General features: G+C 42.0%; 1 protein-coding gene across 1 annotated transcript; it reads left to right on the top strand.

Annotated features, from left to right (window-relative positions):
- The first annotated feature begins 1421 nt into the window (after positions 1-1421).
- ccdc120b (coiled-coil domain containing 120b) lies at positions 1422-18015 on the top strand. Its single transcript, XM_028576017.1, has 10 exons — positions 1422-1826; positions 9048-9147; positions 10295-10425; positions 12218-12319; positions 12416-12536; positions 12732-12791; positions 13114-13267; positions 13439-13540; positions 13879-14916; positions 15588-18015. The coding sequence occupies exons 2-10, from the start codon at positions 9099-9101 to the stop codon at positions 15682-15684; spliced, it is 1854 nt and encodes a 617-aa protein (XP_028431818.1). The 5' UTR covers positions 1422-1826; positions 9048-9098; the 3' UTR covers positions 15685-18015.
- Positions 18016-18719: the final 704 nt, after the last annotated feature.

Consider the following 18719-nt stretch of genomic DNA (forward strand, 5'->3'; position numbering starts at 1 on the left):
TTTAGCCTACATCATCAGTTTCTATCAACTAAAGTCAAACAAGAGGCTGCAGCCAGCCTGGTAGAAGCTGCAGCCAGATGCTCCTCAACTCAGTGTGCTACTCAGCAGTCATCTCCCCCTGCTGTCCATAAGGTGCCTCTGCACCCCTTTTGTTTCAGACCCTCCCACCAGCCTTTGGGCCACGCCTCCTCATTTACATATGCTTTTGACATCTGTCAAGTACAAATGGAAAAGCTAAATGTTAAATCCAAATGGAAAAGGTGAATCTTAAAATGTCAAAGGGCAATTGCCTAAGCTTTGCATTTTAAATTTGACTTTTTACATTGCACTTTACATTTTCAAATTATCATTTTACACTTCAACTTTGCTTTTTCAGTTTCCTTTTTCTTTTTTAAATTCAATTATGGCATGATTTTTCCTAGTAGCGTAGTAAAATAATATTTTTGATTTGATCTTGCTTCGTTTTCTCTTTGGACTTTAAATTTGAATTATGAATAAATATAGGCCTACCCTCCATAATATTGTGTATGATTGCAGTCATGGGTAACATGCTGTGGAGATAGGTCTGGAAATGCGAGACTATAGAGTTGTAAAAATGTGTTTTCAGTTGTTTTTAAATGTGTTTATTTATGACAATGCACATTAATCAACATTTCTGTACATTTGGCAACATTACCCAGCTAGCAAATTTTCACAATTTTTGGACTTGATGCCTTTGGATTTGTCTCAATCCAGAAATAGTAGCTACAAATAGGCCTTGTCTTGTCTTCCTAGAATAATTTGATATGTAGGGAGAAGGACCGCTCCCAACACACACACACACACACACACACACACACACACACACACAGATTTGTGGCACTATCTTTGTGGGGACCCGTCATTGACATAAGGCATTCTCTAGCCCCTTACCCTAACTTTAACCATCACAACTAAATGCCTAACCTTAACCCTTACCCTCACCTTAACCATAACCTAATTCTATCCCTAATCCTAAAACCAAGTCTTAACCCTCAAACAGCCCTTTAAACTTGTGGTGTCCAGCATTTTGGCCCCACAAAGCTGTCGGGACCCCATGAATGGTGGTGGTGATGGTGCAGTTCGATTCCCACTGCGATACATCAACCAATGCAACCTGAGCAAGACACTTAACACCTAGTCGCTCCGGAGGCATGTGACCTCTGACATATATAGCAATTGTAAGTCGCTTTGGATAAAAGCGTCAGCTAAATGACATGTAATGTAACAAGTGTACTGGACTCCCTGTTTTTGGACCCCACGAATATAATTAAACAAGAACGCACACACACACACACACACACACACAGTAGCCTATTTTTTCTTCTTCTTTTTTTCTATTCAGCGTCATTGTGCGCGTGCCTATATGCAACAACTGGATAACAACATTTGTATGACCAGGATTAAGTGGCGCACATTGAAGGCATGTTCCACCTGGGAGGGGCATCGTTGCCGTGACAGTGTTGAGTCAGTGGGTCTGTGTGAAGTAGACGTTTTTCATCCGGTGCAGAAGGGAAACCTTTTCTTCGTTCTGAAAGCAGCTCTGCTGAGATGCGCAGGGCTCCGACACAGCGGAGGTCGCGATAGACTGCTGGTGAATTACAATTGATACGAGAGCCACCATGATGATGAACGAGGGGCTTTTTATCTATTTTGTTCGTGTATCACGAATGACCACACGTTAAATTAAACAAGGGTTCTTCCGGGGAGCATTTTGTCCTGCGGTCTCAGGCAGGAATGATTTTTCTCGGCTTTGTTTTGCTACAGAGGACCATGGAGACCTCCGAAGGAATCGGTCATGCTCTCTGGTAAGAGGGGGATTCTGCTCCAAAATGTCCTTCTCATCCTAACTGGGCGTATTAATGAATAACCGTCAACACAGCCTATAGGATGTTCTCTATTAAAAATAAATAAATACTAATAATAGCTTGGCCTCCATAATAGACTATAAGCTACAAGACGATTTTATTTATTGTTTAAACGTGCATCACCTTAACGTAAAACCGGGGTTGTCATCGTGTCAGTCAGTGACACACCTGTGATATGTTAGCCTATTGTTTCCATGAATTAGTCCAGTGTGTTATCATTATCAGCCGATGCTGCCGTCTGCAACGACTATGCAGATGCAGGATGGCTTAAGCCTCAGTAGCCATGGCTTAATGTGGGGGAACACATGCTTTATGCTTTCCACGCTGAGCTAAAATAACACGCCTGGAAGTAAAAAAAGAAAAACCGCAAGGGCTGTATGAAATGAAATCCAATATGTCTCTTTCATGTGTGCTGGTGCTTTATTCCAGCGCCTGGAAAAACATGAAGAACATGCATGTTTGTGTGTGTGTGTAGCATGTTCATTAAAAGGCAGGAAAATGCTGCGATTGCAACAGCGTCTGCGTGAATTCAAATGGGCAGCTTTACAGGAGTACAAATCTGTGTCATGCTTTTTTGGGAATTACACCGAAACTTCTCCCTGTTACTGCATTGTTATGGAACAAAAATAGGCAGAAGTGCACGCTGCTGTGTCTACATATTTCATATTTCTCATGCAGCGGCGTTAAGCCCTGTTATTAACAGATTCCTGAACAAGGATGTCTGTCTGGATCTGCAAAAACAAACAAAATCCCAAATGTGTTGTGTGGGTCAGTCAGCGCCTTCAGGGTAATTCACAGCTATGGTCTGCCTCTTGGTGTACCTGGGAAACACCTCTCTGTTTTCAGAAGAGGATTTTCCACTTTGCTGCCGAGCATTTTTGAAAGTGCTGATTGTTCTTATTTTTGGGCTTCTTGTGCATTTGCATGGGGCTTTGAGTTATTTGGCCGTTGGGGCATTTGCAAAGATGTTTGATTTAGCTGTTTTCTTGCAGGGGAAGCTATAAGACAGTTCGTGCTTGGTGTCTTGTTCAGGGGGATTTTGACACATGTTGGTGTTTGTTTTCTCACCTCGCCATTTGCTTGTTATCTTCAAATTGGTAGCATGGCACTCTACATTTCTGTAGAGCACACTCCATGTGGGTTTCACGCTACTGTGAGTGTTACAATTCAATCAAACACCATGGAATTGGACTTTGACCCAGTTTGGTGCAAACACAATTCTTTTGCCATTTTGTTACACCAAGGTGACACAGCTCCTTTTATGATGCCCTTAGTCAATTAAGACATTGACTGACATGATTTGAGCATCTGTGTGTCTGTGTGTGTGTGTGAGTGAGATCTGGATCCAGAACCTTTCAGCAAACCCTTTTACATTTGCATGGATTTAAAATTAAAATATGCTTTTGGCCTCTTCTAAAGTGTCTTAGTGCTTAGTGTGTGAGCTCAGGGAATCAAATCCCAGATCCTATCAAGTGTTGGAAATACACCAGAGCAGTAGTGCTCTCTTTAGCGGATAAGAGAGCGAATTCACCCACATTTCTTAAGTCATGAGGATCAAATGCACAAAAGTATCAGCCTGTTATGCATGTGTAGTAATGGATGCAAGTGTATGGCTGTGGGTGCACACCATCAGCCCCGCACTCCCTCCAAAACCAAACAAGTTGGATTACAGCCACAGTGGAGCATAAAAACAACTCTGGAATATGTACAGAAATCCTTCCAGGTGTTACAGAGCAAAAGGCAAAATGCATAGGAATAATCCCCTCCAATGTTAGAGCCGCATTCCTTTCTTTATTGCTCCCCCTACCTCAGTTTAGCAGAATCCAGGTGGATAGCGATCACCAGGATTGCTTTGTTTCCCCCGCGGTAGCTGTGTCAAACGTGCAAAGGTAAGCGTCAAGGTCCAGGGAGGAGAACTGGTGAGCCACACGATTGGTCAGTCCGAGCTAAGCTGCCCTGCGTGTTATTAATCAGTATTTCATGGATATATAGAGCACGAGAAGAGATCATATTAGTGTAGGGGGTAGGGGGTAAGCCTGCTACAGTTCTTTGGTTGGGGTTGGTCAGGTGGAGGTAGTTCAGTAAATCCTCTGCTCTGAATCAGCTGTATGTCTAAACCCCGACTGATCTCTTTATCATACCGAAACCTGAATCGCGTCTCCCTTGTTTTCCTTGAGGTTAAAAACATTTAGATGTTGACATTTCTATTCCTCATCCTCATCATTACAACTCCGCAACGGGCATGTAACATCCTCGGACTCGGATGTTGAATGCAGGGAGAGCGTGCAGATCTGTTCTCTTACAAATAAACAGAGCGAGGTACAGCAGTGTTGTCCTGGCACGCCATTGAAATCCTTGTGAGAGCCAAAGTGGCAAGATTTAATATTGATATTTTAAAGCTACACAGTCTGCAACACTGTTGGCCTAGTTTGGACTCCTCAGAAACATAGTTGTAACCCTGCTCTAGTTGCATGTGTAAGTTCATAACGGCAGCAGCTGTGTCAACACCAACAGTCAACATGGAGGCTTCCAGCCTCACCTGTCCAGAGGGCTGAAGGTGATATTTCAGCTGCTTGTTTACGTCCCAGCTGTTCCATATTGCCTGTTGAAAGACACTTAGAAACACATTGCGCATCCCTTTGTCGGTTCCAACAGATATGAGGTTGTTGCAGAAGCATCTGTTGTTACATATGAAGACATGCTGTACTGTAAGTCATGAATATATCTGTTATATAAATTATGTTGACAGCAGTAGCTAGTTTCCTGGGACTCTTGGGCCAGATAAAAGCTGACAGCAGTGAGAGTGAATCTCTTAAAGGGCTGGGAGGTACCGTGTTTATCAAGGGATGAGAAAACTGGATATTAAACTGTTGCCTGTAGGCATCTAGCTTTGCTATGGATGTTGTGATCTAATATGTATGACTTCTAAGATGAAGCGAGATCAGTACAGTTCCTTGCGTGGATACGGTAGGATGGGACCTACCTTACAGGCTTCAGTGTTTAGCCCGACTTGAATATTAAACTCGTTGCTGATTTGCATTCGTGTGATGCCCGCTGCACAGGGGCAGCTCACTCTCATCGCACAGCTCATGTTTTAATCAACGTGGCTCGCACAGTGCTATCTATACCACCACCCAGAGCCCGTCCCTCATCCTCCTACACATGCAAAGTCAACATGTGTTTGATGATCGTGTTGCGTTCATAATTCTCGTACTCGTATCTCCTCTGATCCCGGCTTTGATGCTGCTCTCTGAGACTTTGTTTATCTGAAACTTCATTGTCCCGCCATCTCTCCCGCAGGCTCCTCTCTGGAATGTGATGCGGTCTCATGTTGTTGTACCTGTACCTCTGCACACATCTGTACACCAGATGTTTAAGCAGTTAGTGCTTGACTTCAACCAGTGAGACCGCTGACTGACACACTCTCAGGTGTATTTTTTGTTAGACCCAGTAGTGGTTAGAGGCTTTTGCAGTTGATTGATTCATACTTGTCTTGAAGGGAGATTTGAGTTTGCGGTAACCCTGGAGTGCCTTGATGTATAATTGGTGCTAAGCTCTCTTTGCAGAGGTTTCTTTCTTTTCTTTGTATTTTTATTTACTTTCTGTCAATTCTAATTCTATAGTTGGCACCTTTTTCTGCTTTAATTTAGCCATTATTACTTTTGCTTAACAATAGGCAATTAAGGGATAGTGGTAAACGCTAAAACACACTGGCTGTTTTGTGGAGTGTCACATTATTTTACATACATTACCGGTCAAAAGTTTGGGGTCACTTAGACATTTCCATTCCACTCCATTACAGACAGAATACCAGCTGAGATCAGTTGAATTGTTTTTTTAACCAGGGCAGCAGTTTTCAGATTACATTATATGCTTACATAATTGCAAAAGGGTTCTCAACTGTTGTAGAAAGAAGTGGCTGATCTTTAACAGGGCTCTAGAGTGCGACCAATTTTGGTATATATTGTGTTATATATTTATATATATATCGTGTATTGTATCGTGTATCGCCATTCAGCGTTAACGGCAACGCAAGGAAAAATTTGGGTGCACCTAAATTTTGTGCTGGTGCACCTAAATAAAAAAAGTTAGGCGCACCAGTGTTAGTCTGGAGCCCTGATCAATGCAATATCTACATTGCCCATTATCCGCAAACATACATCCAATGTTCCAAAGGCACATTCTGTTTACTAATCTGATATCATTTTAAAAGGCTAACTGAGAAAATATTGGAGAACCATTTTGCAATTATGTAAGCACATAATGTCATCTGAAAGCTGCTGCCCTGGTTAAAAAAAAACGTTATTCTATTCTGTCTATAATGGAGTGGAATGGAAATTTCTAAGTGACCCCAAACTTTTGACCGGTAGTGTACGTCAACTGATGCCAGTAGCAGGTGAAGGTACAGTAGTCAGGATTTGTTGAATGTGATAAAATTGCTACTTTTCCAGAGAGTTGATGTGCATTGACGCTGGGGAATAGAACAGTGGCGCGTCCTGATACGTTTGGTTTAGATGCCACAGGTGTGTTTGGTCCTATAGAGAAGTACGTCGAGTTATTAGGTCATCAAACTGACATAGTAATATGTCACTTACACAGCAATATATACGTTTGCTAACATTAGCTACTGGTCATACCAGACCAAGTAAGGCTGTAGCAGTAAAACGCCCGAGTGTGTTGAAGACCACAAAAGCTGGGTTTTACTGCTAATGAATATAACGTTTCATTTGTGAGAAGAAGAATGTGTTTTTTTTTCTCTCTTCAAAAGTTAAATAATAACACGTTAATTGATTATATTATGGCAGTTTAGTAGCAAAAATGAAACATTAGGTAACACAGAGCTCAGAAGTCACAAAGGACTGTTAGTTTTATAAAGAGTGTACAGGATAGCACCAAGCTTCCAAGCAAACGTTTTGGTTGCTGGACAAAGCCATTCCTTAGAGGCACGGCAGCCTTTTGGCTCCAGCTGCCCGGCGACCATGCAGATGAATACCAAATGTCTCTGTCTGTCTTCTCTTGACCACTTCTCTCAGTAGGTTTACTGCTCAGCAGAGAACTGACATGCCACTGCCTTGTACATTCCCAGGTGAAAGTACTTCTCAGTATATTAGATTCATTTAAAATCTAATTATCACAGGCTCAGTTTTGTGTAACGCGGTTCATGTGATGAGCTTTTGTCCGTGCGGCGGTCATAACTCTGCCATTTGTGTGCGTGTCAATGGGAGGTCAAGTATGCTGGGGGGTTTTTCACACATACAGGAACAAACAGTTCAGTTCCAGGACGAGCCAACGCAAACTCTGTACAAGTATTTCAAGTATGTCTTCACACAAAGTGAGCCTCATACTTTATGCTGTTTGAGTGAGGAAAACAGAATGTCTTACCCCAAAAAGCAAAATGCTGTTCAATTGTGAGCTTTGAGACAGCTGCTCAGAGCAACTGATAGATAAAAGTTTACTTTTGAAAGATGTAATGCTGGCAGGAGCAGCCTTTGGATGGGTAATTTTGATTCAGCCCTTGAGGCCTTCCGTCTAAATTTCATGGGTTGAATTAAGTCGTTTTGTGATTTAGTCGACTGGCAAGATGCTTGTTTATGGCAGCAATTTGTGAGCGGCGTTGAGTGAGAGGCTTTTGGCAGAAAATGCGATCGCTATTTTTGGATGTCAAGTCTCTATTGGGCATTAGGGAAGAGGCTTTGTTTGTAATGAACCTCTATTATGTGGAGAAAAGGGCACATGGAACATTGCTCACTTGCTTCAGTCAAGTGAAAGGAGCATTTCTTGTCTTTTATAATGAGATCTTATTCAATGTTAGGCAACCGTTTAATTGTTTTGCTTTTCAATAAATCGGCCCCAGATGATCTGATATTAAAAAAAGCTATAAAATATAGTAAACTTAATTCCATACAAAGTGAATATCATGTAAACCTTGCTATTTATGACAGCAGGAAAGAGGAAACTCTGCTGTACGTTGCATTTATTCCTCGCCTCTGTTATTTATTCCATCACTTTGCTTCTGGCTCTATTCCTCTGGCTCCCTCTCTTTTGTACCAGTAGCTGTTGAGACATAAAACACTCAGGCTTTAGGTTTCTCCCTCTCTGTTTCTGTCCATACATTATTAATGGGACTTATCCTGTCTCATTTCCTACTCTTTGCAAATGAATTGGTTGCTAATTGTATCTGAGAGCTAATTTTAGAGTATTATTCACTTTTAGAATGCCTTAAGGTGCAAGTTAAGTTATCATCAGACTTTTGTTGAACTTTTGGTATGTTCTAAATGTTCTATAAAACTGTCTAAATGCATATTATTAATATGGCTGTATATATGTCAAATCTGGGATTCATAGTGCTTTTAGTAAACATTTTGCTATTCTGAGAATAAATGATGTTTACTACATACTGCATGACTGATTGACTTATAGCTTGTTGGGTCTCTGAAGATTAATCTATGTATATGAATATTTTATTGTCGCAGAAAAATCTAAATATTGTTCCACTATTCTTTTATTTTTAAGCTGTATTAGTAATGTTTTTAACCTTTTCAATGATTCAGCTCTACAGTAGACACCTGAACAGAAGTGTAGTAGCTCCCCCTGATGGTACCTGGTGTAATCTGATCTAGGAGACTCCCTTGCTAATCTATTGCTGATTTACTAGAAATTAGGGCTGCACGATATGAGGAAAATAGGTGATATGCGATAATGCTGATGAATATCGCGATGAATTGAAAAATATTAAAGTGTACTCAGTTCTGCATTTCTACTGCTTTCAGTATTCTGCGAAAATACAACAGATTGCTTGTTGAATTTAAAACAAATAAAGGAAATTATTTCTAACATTCTTTTACTGAACAAATTGAACATTGAGTTAAACATAAAAGGTAACACAAAACAGAATGACAGTTTAATTTTAAAGTGCCGTTTTTTTTACTGATATTTTCTTTCAACTAACAAAAAATAATAATAATAGTTAATATTGCGATGACGATAAGAAATCAATATATTGTGCAGCCCTACTAGAAATGCAGCCATTGACTCTAGACCTCAAGAAAACACATGGCTGATACTGCAAGGTTCACCAGAAGAAAACATCTAGACCTAAATTTAAATATATTTTGTTGACACATCTCAGCAGCAGTTAAGTCTCTGTTTGTTTTTCATCAGGTGAGAGCGTGGCTGGGAGCGAGAGTTGTAAAGTCCCCAGGATTACATCACATGGAGGTCAAAGGACATCTGATCACATCTATGGGTTTGGGGGCTCCTGGTGAGTACCGATGACTTCTCACAGTGTAGAGACATGCATGTTTATTTCTCAACAAGCCTGGATTGGCTTGTGTTTTCTTTCTCACAGTTTGAACAGAAGGAAAACAAAAGTGTTTTTTTCTCAAGGTAACGGCCAGCTGAAAAAACAGCTGTATGTGTGAAGGCCTTTTGTTCACAAACTGTCACAGCTGTCAGATGATCTTATCAGAGCACTGCAGACACTTTAGACACTTTGAAAAGCAATCATTGTGAAACAGTATGAACCATAACACTGCATTTTAATTTAACAAGAATATTTAAAATAGTGAAAGGAGAAGTCTTATCATTTTACTATATTTTTCTCATGGTCAACAAATCCCATGAAAAGACAAAAATCAACAACGTGTTAGTCCGTGTCTCAAAACTTTCGGACTTCCCTACCCTGTCTCTGGCTCTCATCCACAAGCCAGCTGGTTCCTACTGAAGAAAACAGGTCACAAACGATGTATGTGCTGACCCACAAGGTAATGAAGCAACATGTCACCCAGCACAACAGTGTGACTCATTGAGAAGTTGTTAAATAATTAGAGCTATTCAATAGAGCTCAATAGCACAGAGGGGAAAAAGGTAAATAAAGGCCGGGACACACAGGGCCGATAATCGGCCGTGGGACAGTTTGGCGAGGTCAGTGACTCGAGTCTGTTCGGTGTGTCCCGTGCCGTTGTCCGTCTGGACGATCCAGACGGGGATCCCGTCTGGATCGTATTCTGAACGGCCGCCATGACAGTCTGGCTTTGGATTTCCAGAGAAAACAAATCCATGTGACTCCTTCGTCCAATCAGCTGCCCGGTTTTCATTTTTTGGGCAACAACACAGAGTAGCGCCGCCTTCTGCTATGGAGACATATTAAGTGTTTGAAGTCGGTGTTGCCTCAGTGTGTCCCGAGGCAGTTTTTTGGACCTCGGGGACCCGACTGATCATCTCGACTGGCTTTTCTGTCGACGGTCGGCCATCTGGCTGGTGTGTCCCGGCCTTTAGGATACATTTTGGATGCATTGACTATACTATATTCATTGTTGGTTTGGGTATTTTTGTGGGACAATAAAAAAATATTTAGAATATGCCTTAAACTCTTTTTGAAGATGTGTGACATGTGCTGTGCTGTGTAGATGTTCAAGGCTGCCAGGACAGCAAGCTGCAGGCGGAGAGGATTGCAGCTCTGCAAGAGAGGAAGCAAGCCCTGGAGGCCCTCCTCAACACCAGAGTGGGGGAGCTCAAACAAGTCTGTTTGCTGGAAGCAGTGAGTAGCTCTCACTTCACTTTAGAAACATACGTGACTCAGGCTGTAACATTTTCACTCCATACACCTCAAGTATTTAGACGACAGCAGTTTGTTAGTTTGTTCACTTATTGGGCCCTATCTTGCACTCAGCGCAATTGCCTTTGTACACCGACGCATGTATCATTCCTATTTTGCACCCGACGCACGGCGGACTTTTCCCTCCACAGACGCACGTCGGTAAATTAGGGAATGTGTTTGCGCTCCCGGGGGCGGTTCAGCGAAAAGAGGAGGCGTGTTCCGGCGCAAATGTTATCTGGTGCTATTTTGCAGTTTCAGAAAACAATTCCGCCACTGACCAGGAAAAACCTGGTCTAAAGTCAGTAGCGCGTTATTCAGATGCTATTTTAGGGGCGCATGCTTGGCCATAATGTAGCGTGGGCACAACGCGCATACACTTCTCTCATCTAAACGGACGCAGCAGTTCCCATTTTTGCAAACCATACATAATTACAAAGAAAAATATTAATGAAAATGCGCTTCAGGTGTTTAGATAGATCAGGAGGAACTTTACAGTGCGGTCCTCAAAAAGTCGCAGCATTCTTTGTGGCTTGTTGTGTTTTACACAACATTTCCATGAATCATGGATGTATTGATGACATAAATGAGGAAATATTAGAGCACTTAAGGAGACGTAGTGTTGAACTACGGTGGGATTGGACACTCCGGCGGAATCTGATCCGGGAGTAATGCGCGATGCGCTCCTGGTGGAGCTGGTGGACGGAGATGGAGTGGGGGGAGGAGGAAGGGGCACAACAGGAGCAGGTGGTGCGTTTGGAGGCCCACGCTCCATGGCTGCAGCAATCCTCTCCAGACTTGAGGAGATGCGCCCTAGAGGCCGCAGCAACATCGCCACCCGGTCAAGACGGCCATTTGTTACTTTGCCGAATCCCGGACAGCTCCCGCTGGCGTGCGCCAGGCAAATCCGCCGTCATAATAGCAATCCGCCATGGAGCAAGCGCGCCTGCTCTTAAAGGGAATGTGAGATGACGCTCTGATTGGTTATTTTCACGTTACGCCCAAACCACACCTAGCTACTTCAGACCAACCCATTTAAGATTTGCGTCGGGCGCAAGACTCATTTATCCCGCCGGCATAATAGCAACGGCGCTCGAGATCCGCCCACAAAGCTACTTGCGTTTTGCGTTTCACACTTGCGTTTCAGATCGTTAAAATAGGGCCCATTGTGTTTTTACCAAATAGACAGCAGCCTATTACAGATTATAGCTTCTTTTTTTTTATGTTCGGTAAATTTGAACCTCTGGATGTAGATGCAACTGGCCACCATCAGTAATAGGTTTTTCTCATATAAAATTGGTTGCATATCAGTATTTGCTTGGTTGCTCCAGAGAACTTGTCAGCACATCTTAATGTAGTCACAGCTGCCTCAGCGTTTCATCAACAGCTGTTTAAAACATACCTACGTTTTCAGTTGCATGTATTTAGTTAACTGCTCTGTCTCAGTGTAGACAACTTGTGTTAGAGCACAAGTTGTCTACACTGTTTTCAGTTAGAAGTAAAAAAATTTGAGGCACTACTCATCTGCAGTTATTCTGTTTCTGCTTTAGAGGTAAATTATAATAGAAACATTATTTCTGGGATCTATTTCAGTTCAGTCAACTATTTAAGGGGTGGTTTTATTGAGACTTAAAGTAATCTGTTAAGTGGTATCATTTTATGTAACACTTTGGACCTCGCAGGCCAGTGAGAAGATGGATTTTAGTGACTGGAAGCTAATGAATGTCCTCTGCAGGAGCTGACTGGGAAGTTGCCACATACTTTTCCCCTGGAGACAGGAGAGAAACCCCCACTGGTGCAGCGCAGAGCTGGCCTGGCAACCAACACCAAGGCAGAGGTAAGTCAACACCTTGAATATTAATTGTGTTTACGCAGCAGCTGTACCGCTGTGTGTACTTGTGGTCTAACACGGCATGGCTGTCCCTGGCTGCAGGATGAGGCTGCCCAAAGAAAGCAGATGAAAGCCATCTTCACAGGTGCTCTGTACAGACACTCAGAAACAGACCGAAATATCCCAAATAGCAAGAGGACAGTTCATCGGGGGTGTCACACAGGTACAATTTAAAAAAAACACCTAAAACAATACCTATACACCATTTTAAAAAATGTCTGACACATCTGGTATAAGTGAGAAAACAAGCATTGTCATTAACATTTGACGCTTTTGAAAAACAAACGTAGCTTTGCATTCTTGTCCATCAAACGTCATGCTGCATCATCTGTGACCTGAATGGTTTGTTGTCTTTCAGAGGACACTGTCATGTCAGAGAGTACAAGCTCCATGTCAGATTCAACATCCCATGACAACGGTGAGTCAATTGAGTACAGAACGAACTATCTCTGGTGAATACTGTATATCCATATTCATAATGACGCAGTAGGCAGTAGAATTAGCTCATGTGTTTGCAGCCTTTTTCACATTCAAAATACATCAGTAACGCTTAGTGTGTGGGAGACTCATTTCCATTTCTGGTGTTAAGACACTGAATAAGATTATGCAGTCACATTTTATTTGTAAACCCATAATAGAGCACTTGGCTTGTTGTGCTTTTAATGGAAGGGATCATATCTTTGTCGTCAGTGAGTGGGCTTCATTAAAAGATCATTTCTTTGTGTTTCTTCTCCCAAAAGAGTCTTCTCCCAGTGTGGCGGCTGACCAGCGCTCTCTGTCTCAGCCCCGGCTCACCGTGGGCAGCCCTGACCACAGGATCAGCAGGAAGCTGTCGCCAGTCGAGATTTACTATGAGATGAGGACACGCCGCAACTCTGTCACAAGCTCTGTTAGGTACTTTCACTTAAAGTAACCCCATACCGCAAGCTGTGCAGTCCACTTGATGTGTCTGAGAGTGTACATATTATAGGGCACGATATGTGTGCGGCGCATATAATCATGATTGTTTTCATTAATGGGTAATGAATGGTAAATACATCCGTGTATTGTGTTTTCTTCTCACAGCCCAACTCACTCTTTACCCAGAAGTGCATCTAACATTGAAGGGAGAAGTGTACCAGCTACTCCTCTGTTGGCCCGAACTGCTCCAATCAGCGTTCACGTCAGGTAATCTGAGATACAGTGCTGCTGTTTGTCTGATGCAGCACAGCTACAGCTTTGTCCCTCTGTGATGACTGTTTGGTTGGAAATGGCTTAATGATTTAGTTAAATGCAGACCGAGTCAGGGTTGTAACAGCGATTAGTGTCATATTTAGCTACCAGCAAGGGCTTAAGCTCATCCTTTGCTCTTTAAGCATACAAACTGTGTCCCTTCTTAAGTGATTTTTTTATAAATTGCATTTACAAGGTTTTGATTAAAATTGCTTTGGCTCACTTTTCTTTATCCATAGTTGCTCAGAGTCCTCTCCTAATGTAAGCTGTTGTTGTGCTCATCTCTGCTTTAGGTCGGATGTGTCGGGTGGTAATGTGTTGAAGCAGTGGTCTGGCAGCCTGGATGTGCCCTATATGATTCCACTGGCCCAGGAGGGTTCTTCTTCTGACCGCCGAGGCTGCCCTTACAGCTCCCGGGCCAGGCGCAGTAACAGCTCCGAGGCCCTGCTGGATAGATCAAGCCTCCCTGACGATCCTGCTCCCAGAAACGGGATGCCCCCCAGAGGAGGGCCCTACAAGAGCTCAGAAACACTGACTGATGGCAAGCTGCGACACATTCACCTGGGCAGCCCCGAGAGACATGTTGAGGGCTCTGTGGACCAGGCCAAAATGCGTCTGTCCATGGGTGACCGAGGGGCTGGTGGAGGCTACAATGAGCTATTGATGGACTATATCTGGGGGAAACAGCAGAGGATGCAAGTGCAGCACCACCTGTACCAGTCCACAGGCAGGATCTGGCAGGACATGTCCTCCCCTCGCTCCTCCACTGCGGCGGTGCCTCCCCATGCCAATGGCTTTTCCCATTCCCAGGTGCACCTCCCCAGCGCTGCACCACCTTACAGCCCCATGGTGCTCCGAGGGTCCCAAGCTGAGCTGCGCAGGGTCAAAGTCACCAGAACCAAATCTTGTGGACCCTTTATTCCTTTGCAGCAACATTCCCAGGATGCCATCCTGCTGTCAGCGTACGAGTCTCCCCTGCCTGCCTCTGGCACCACCACATCCTCCATCCCCAACCTGCACCCCTACCAGACCGAGCTGTCTGGCCCCTCGTTTAGCCGCAGACCCCCACAGTTCTCTCTCCCAACCCCAGAAGACTCAACGCGAAGCTTACATAAAGCCTTGGCTCTAGAGGGACTGAGGGACTGGTACCTAAGAAACGCCCTTGGCTATCCTCCTGCTGCCTCAAAGGGCCATGAGGCAGGGATCTCTCGTCTATCACACCCCCACCCGCTGGTGCACCAGGCCCAGTCTGTTCAAGGTGAACCAGCCAACCTCCACAGATCTCAGATACCCCAGTCAGCCAGCTTCCATGGTCACCCGCTGCATGGAAGGTCAGTATATGATTTTTTGTTGATCTAATTGCTTTGTCTCTTTTACACCTGTACGTACGTATATTGGTGGGGATCATCGACAGTGTTTTGAGCTAGAATTTATACATAAAAATTGAAAAAGAACCAAGCCTAAAGGAATGGAACTGTTTCTTTCATTATTGTACATTGTTTTGTGTTTCACAATTACATTGCACTCAAAGCGGAAGAACGCTGTACTGTCACTTAAAGAGATGTGATTTTATCTGATCTCAATGGGCATTTTGTAAGAATACTTATTTGACTACAAATACCAACATGCATGTTTGCAAATACAGTCACACAGTATTTACCACTTGAGATGGTGCTATTACTCTCACTCTGCAGCCAATCCATCTATCATCCTGTGACCTTTACAGCTGTGGTTGTTTTATTTTTGATTGTGTTTATATTTTGCGTGGTCAGCATCATCTGCTGCTCTCTGCCTCATGCCAACATCCAGGCACTCGGATGTCTGCTGATCACCTACTGTAAGGTGGCCCATGAGAGAAGGCTTAATTTCGTCCCTCTCTAAGCCCCTGACCATGATTCATACATTTTATTTCATGAAAATGTATTCTCACTGTGGTTTTACCCTCCACTTCCTGCCTGGTGTTTGTGGGGTGCTGTATTGATTTGTCTTGCCTCCCCAACAGGTCGATGGAGTTCTCGCTCTATCAGGAGACTCCTCATCCACAGATGCAAGAGGTGACCCCAAAGGAACCCAGTGCAGACCCAGGCACCCTAGTCTGAAGCAGCAGAAACACACACACACACACACACACACACACACACACTCTACATAATCTGAGCAAAAACACTGTAGCCTCACACACACATTCACTCAGACACAGTCACAGTCACACACGTACACACACAAGTTGATACAATGTGACCTCAACAGCAAAGCAAAACACAGCAACCTCAGCAGAAAGAGACTGGAAAATATGACAAACTGTAGCTGTACAGTGTGAAAAAGCCTTGGCAAGTTCCCCGTGTTCTAACTGATCCCACCAGTATATGAACTTCAAACCCAGTATTCTCATGTAGATGTGCACTGGAGTTGACTCATCTAATAACAATATGGTCATGCTGTACTTAATATATCAATATTTCGGGTCCAACACGAGCAGTAAAATCCTTCCTAATAACCCTGAAAAGTCTCCCGAGATATACTTTTTTACAGAATATATACAACTCTAAATTACTATTTTGTATCTTCTGAGATATAAAGAACAGCTATATTAAAGAGGTAATTTATTGCTCATTAATCTTGTGATATACAAAGATGTTATATGAGCTCACATCATTTGAAAAGTATTAATACATGCCAGTGAATGTGTGTTTGTAAACTGTATAAAACGCAAACAAACATGCTTCAGTCTTCATCTGCCGTTAATTTCACAGCCATTTGTATTTTTCATTTTAATAAATAAAAGGGGCCACGAACTAGTGTACTGGTGTAGCAGACGGGAGTGCCTAAATGTTTTAATATCAAAACTAAACCTTGGTTGGAAAACTTTGAAGTGCTTTCTAATAATCTGAAATGCTAGCATTAAGCCTTTGTTAGCTTAGTCTAGTCAAAAACTGAAAGCAGTTCACGATGTCACTAAATTTGGATATTTGGAATGATGTCATATATATTGTGATTTTTCTGTATATTTTCTAGATTCAGCTTAGTGCTGGCAAATACATGTAGCTTTCTCTGTGTTGACCTTGACAAAACAATTAGACCAGTTTTTGGAGAAAAAACCTGAGGGCTGTTGGGTGAAATCTACTGTTGGGCAGTAGCACATGACTGTATGACAATTATTTACTCATATCAAATCAGTTTTTTCTGCATTTAGTTGTGGAGGATTTGAATGTCATATGGAGCACTTTATGAACATCTTAAGCCTTAATTCCCTATGAATTTGTCACCAAAAGAAATGACAGGCAGTAGACAGGGTTTATAATTGGGAGCATAAAAATAAGTGAGTTTTGTCGACATCTACTGAAGGTCTACCTGAATGTTAGTCTGTATATAGCGTTGATTGTACTTATGAGTTTCAAGCTGATGTTTTATTCCCGTACTAACAAGGTAATTTTTAAACAAACCAAATGATAAGTAATTAATTAATAACCTCCCCCACTATTTTCAGCCCCCAAGTGAGCACTATTTAATTGGTTGTAAAATATGAGGTAGGTGGTGTGAACAGAATAGGGCTGCGGCAGTTTTGAATGACTGTGTGAGCAGGTCTCATACCAGTATATTTGTTAATGAAAATTCATGCTGGCAGATTTTTCATGTGCTTAGTTTTGTGTTGTTAAAAAAAAATTGCTTTTACTTTTTTTTTTTTTAATCAGAGTAGTTATTTTACATAATATATTTTTTAATTTGCAACCAGAGTCTTAATAGCATTCTGCAATGTGAACTTCAGAAAGATCAGAATAAAACATGAAATCCTCAAGGAAACTGAAAGTATCTTAGTGTAGACAGAACATTTGTATTTTTTTTCCCCATTTAATGTACTTGATCTTTGGCCATTGTGAGACTCATTTGAATGTAATTAACGTTTGTCATAAGTGATATTGTTTTTACTTTGTTACAAACTGTAGCACAGCGTTGAATGTTACCTATTTTCTTCTGCTGTCTGAAGTGTTCACATCCTCTCAGCATCCAGCTTCATAGAGCTTCTTCCAGCTGGTTAAAACCTGAAATCAAAGACCAAACTGCTGTGCACTGGGGGTCGTAAATGTATTTTTCATATAATGTACTCTGTCAGTTGAAAATTAATTATATAAATTGATCTGTTAAGCAAATGTATTCAAACTATATTATATTTATGTAATAAAAGTAGCTCTTTCTCATCAGTGCGGGAATTGGTAATGTGTGTTCAAACCACTTCATTCAGCAGTGTGACGTGTTAATATTTGATTATTCTTTTTCTTATTTTTTTTTTAAATATTTAAATGCAGCTGTTTTCCCTTTCTCTCCTCTCTTTATAACAAGGCCTGTGAAATAAGACTATATAGGCCTGCCCTATACTGTATGTATGAGATTGTGCATTCATTCTACTAAATAAAGTGTCATGTTGAAATCAACATAGAATTTGTCAGACATGTTTGTTTTATTGTATGACGTAGCCTACAGCAATAGTGGAAAATTATTCCTTTCTTATTCTCCCTGATGTATCCATCCCTATTGTTTACTGGCCATTTAGAGATTAATAATACTTTATACTTTATTAATCCCACAAGGGAAATTACAATGTTTTTACTCTGTTGTTAGAACACACATTACACACAGGCCTGAAATACACTCACATGCTCAGCACCTATAGGCTACATGCACAAATGGGAGATATCAGAGTAAGGGGGCTGCAACTGTCAATGGGCAGGCCCCGAGCAGTTGGGGGTTGCCTTGCTCAAGACCTTGGCAGTGCCCAGGAGCTATTAAATGCAATAAAATATCTGATTTATCAATAAATATTATTCAAGTTTCTTTATAAACTGGCTCCTCACAAAGCACGTTTAGAATCCCTGTTTGTGTAACCGTAATATTCCTACACAAAAAATATTGTTCTTCTGTGTCGTGGTGTTTTTTTAATCTCTGCACTGCCATAATTATTTGGTGACCTGTAGTATTTATAAAACCTATAACTGGATTGTAGGAAAGTCAAAGATGAAGTAATAAATAAGAAAATGATCTCCATTTTTGTGCATGTTATAGGTTTATAAGTGAAAAAGCCCAAAGTCCACCCAAAAGGGACTTCTACAGAAAACACTGTTCACAAACTGCTCCAAAC

The sequence above is a fragment of the Perca flavescens genome, chromosome 4 (assembly GCF_004354835.1).
Source record: "Perca flavescens isolate YP-PL-M2 chromosome 4, PFLA_1.0, whole genome shotgun sequence".
Lineage (NCBI taxonomy): Eukaryota > Metazoa > Chordata > Actinopteri > Perciformes > Percidae > Perca > Perca flavescens.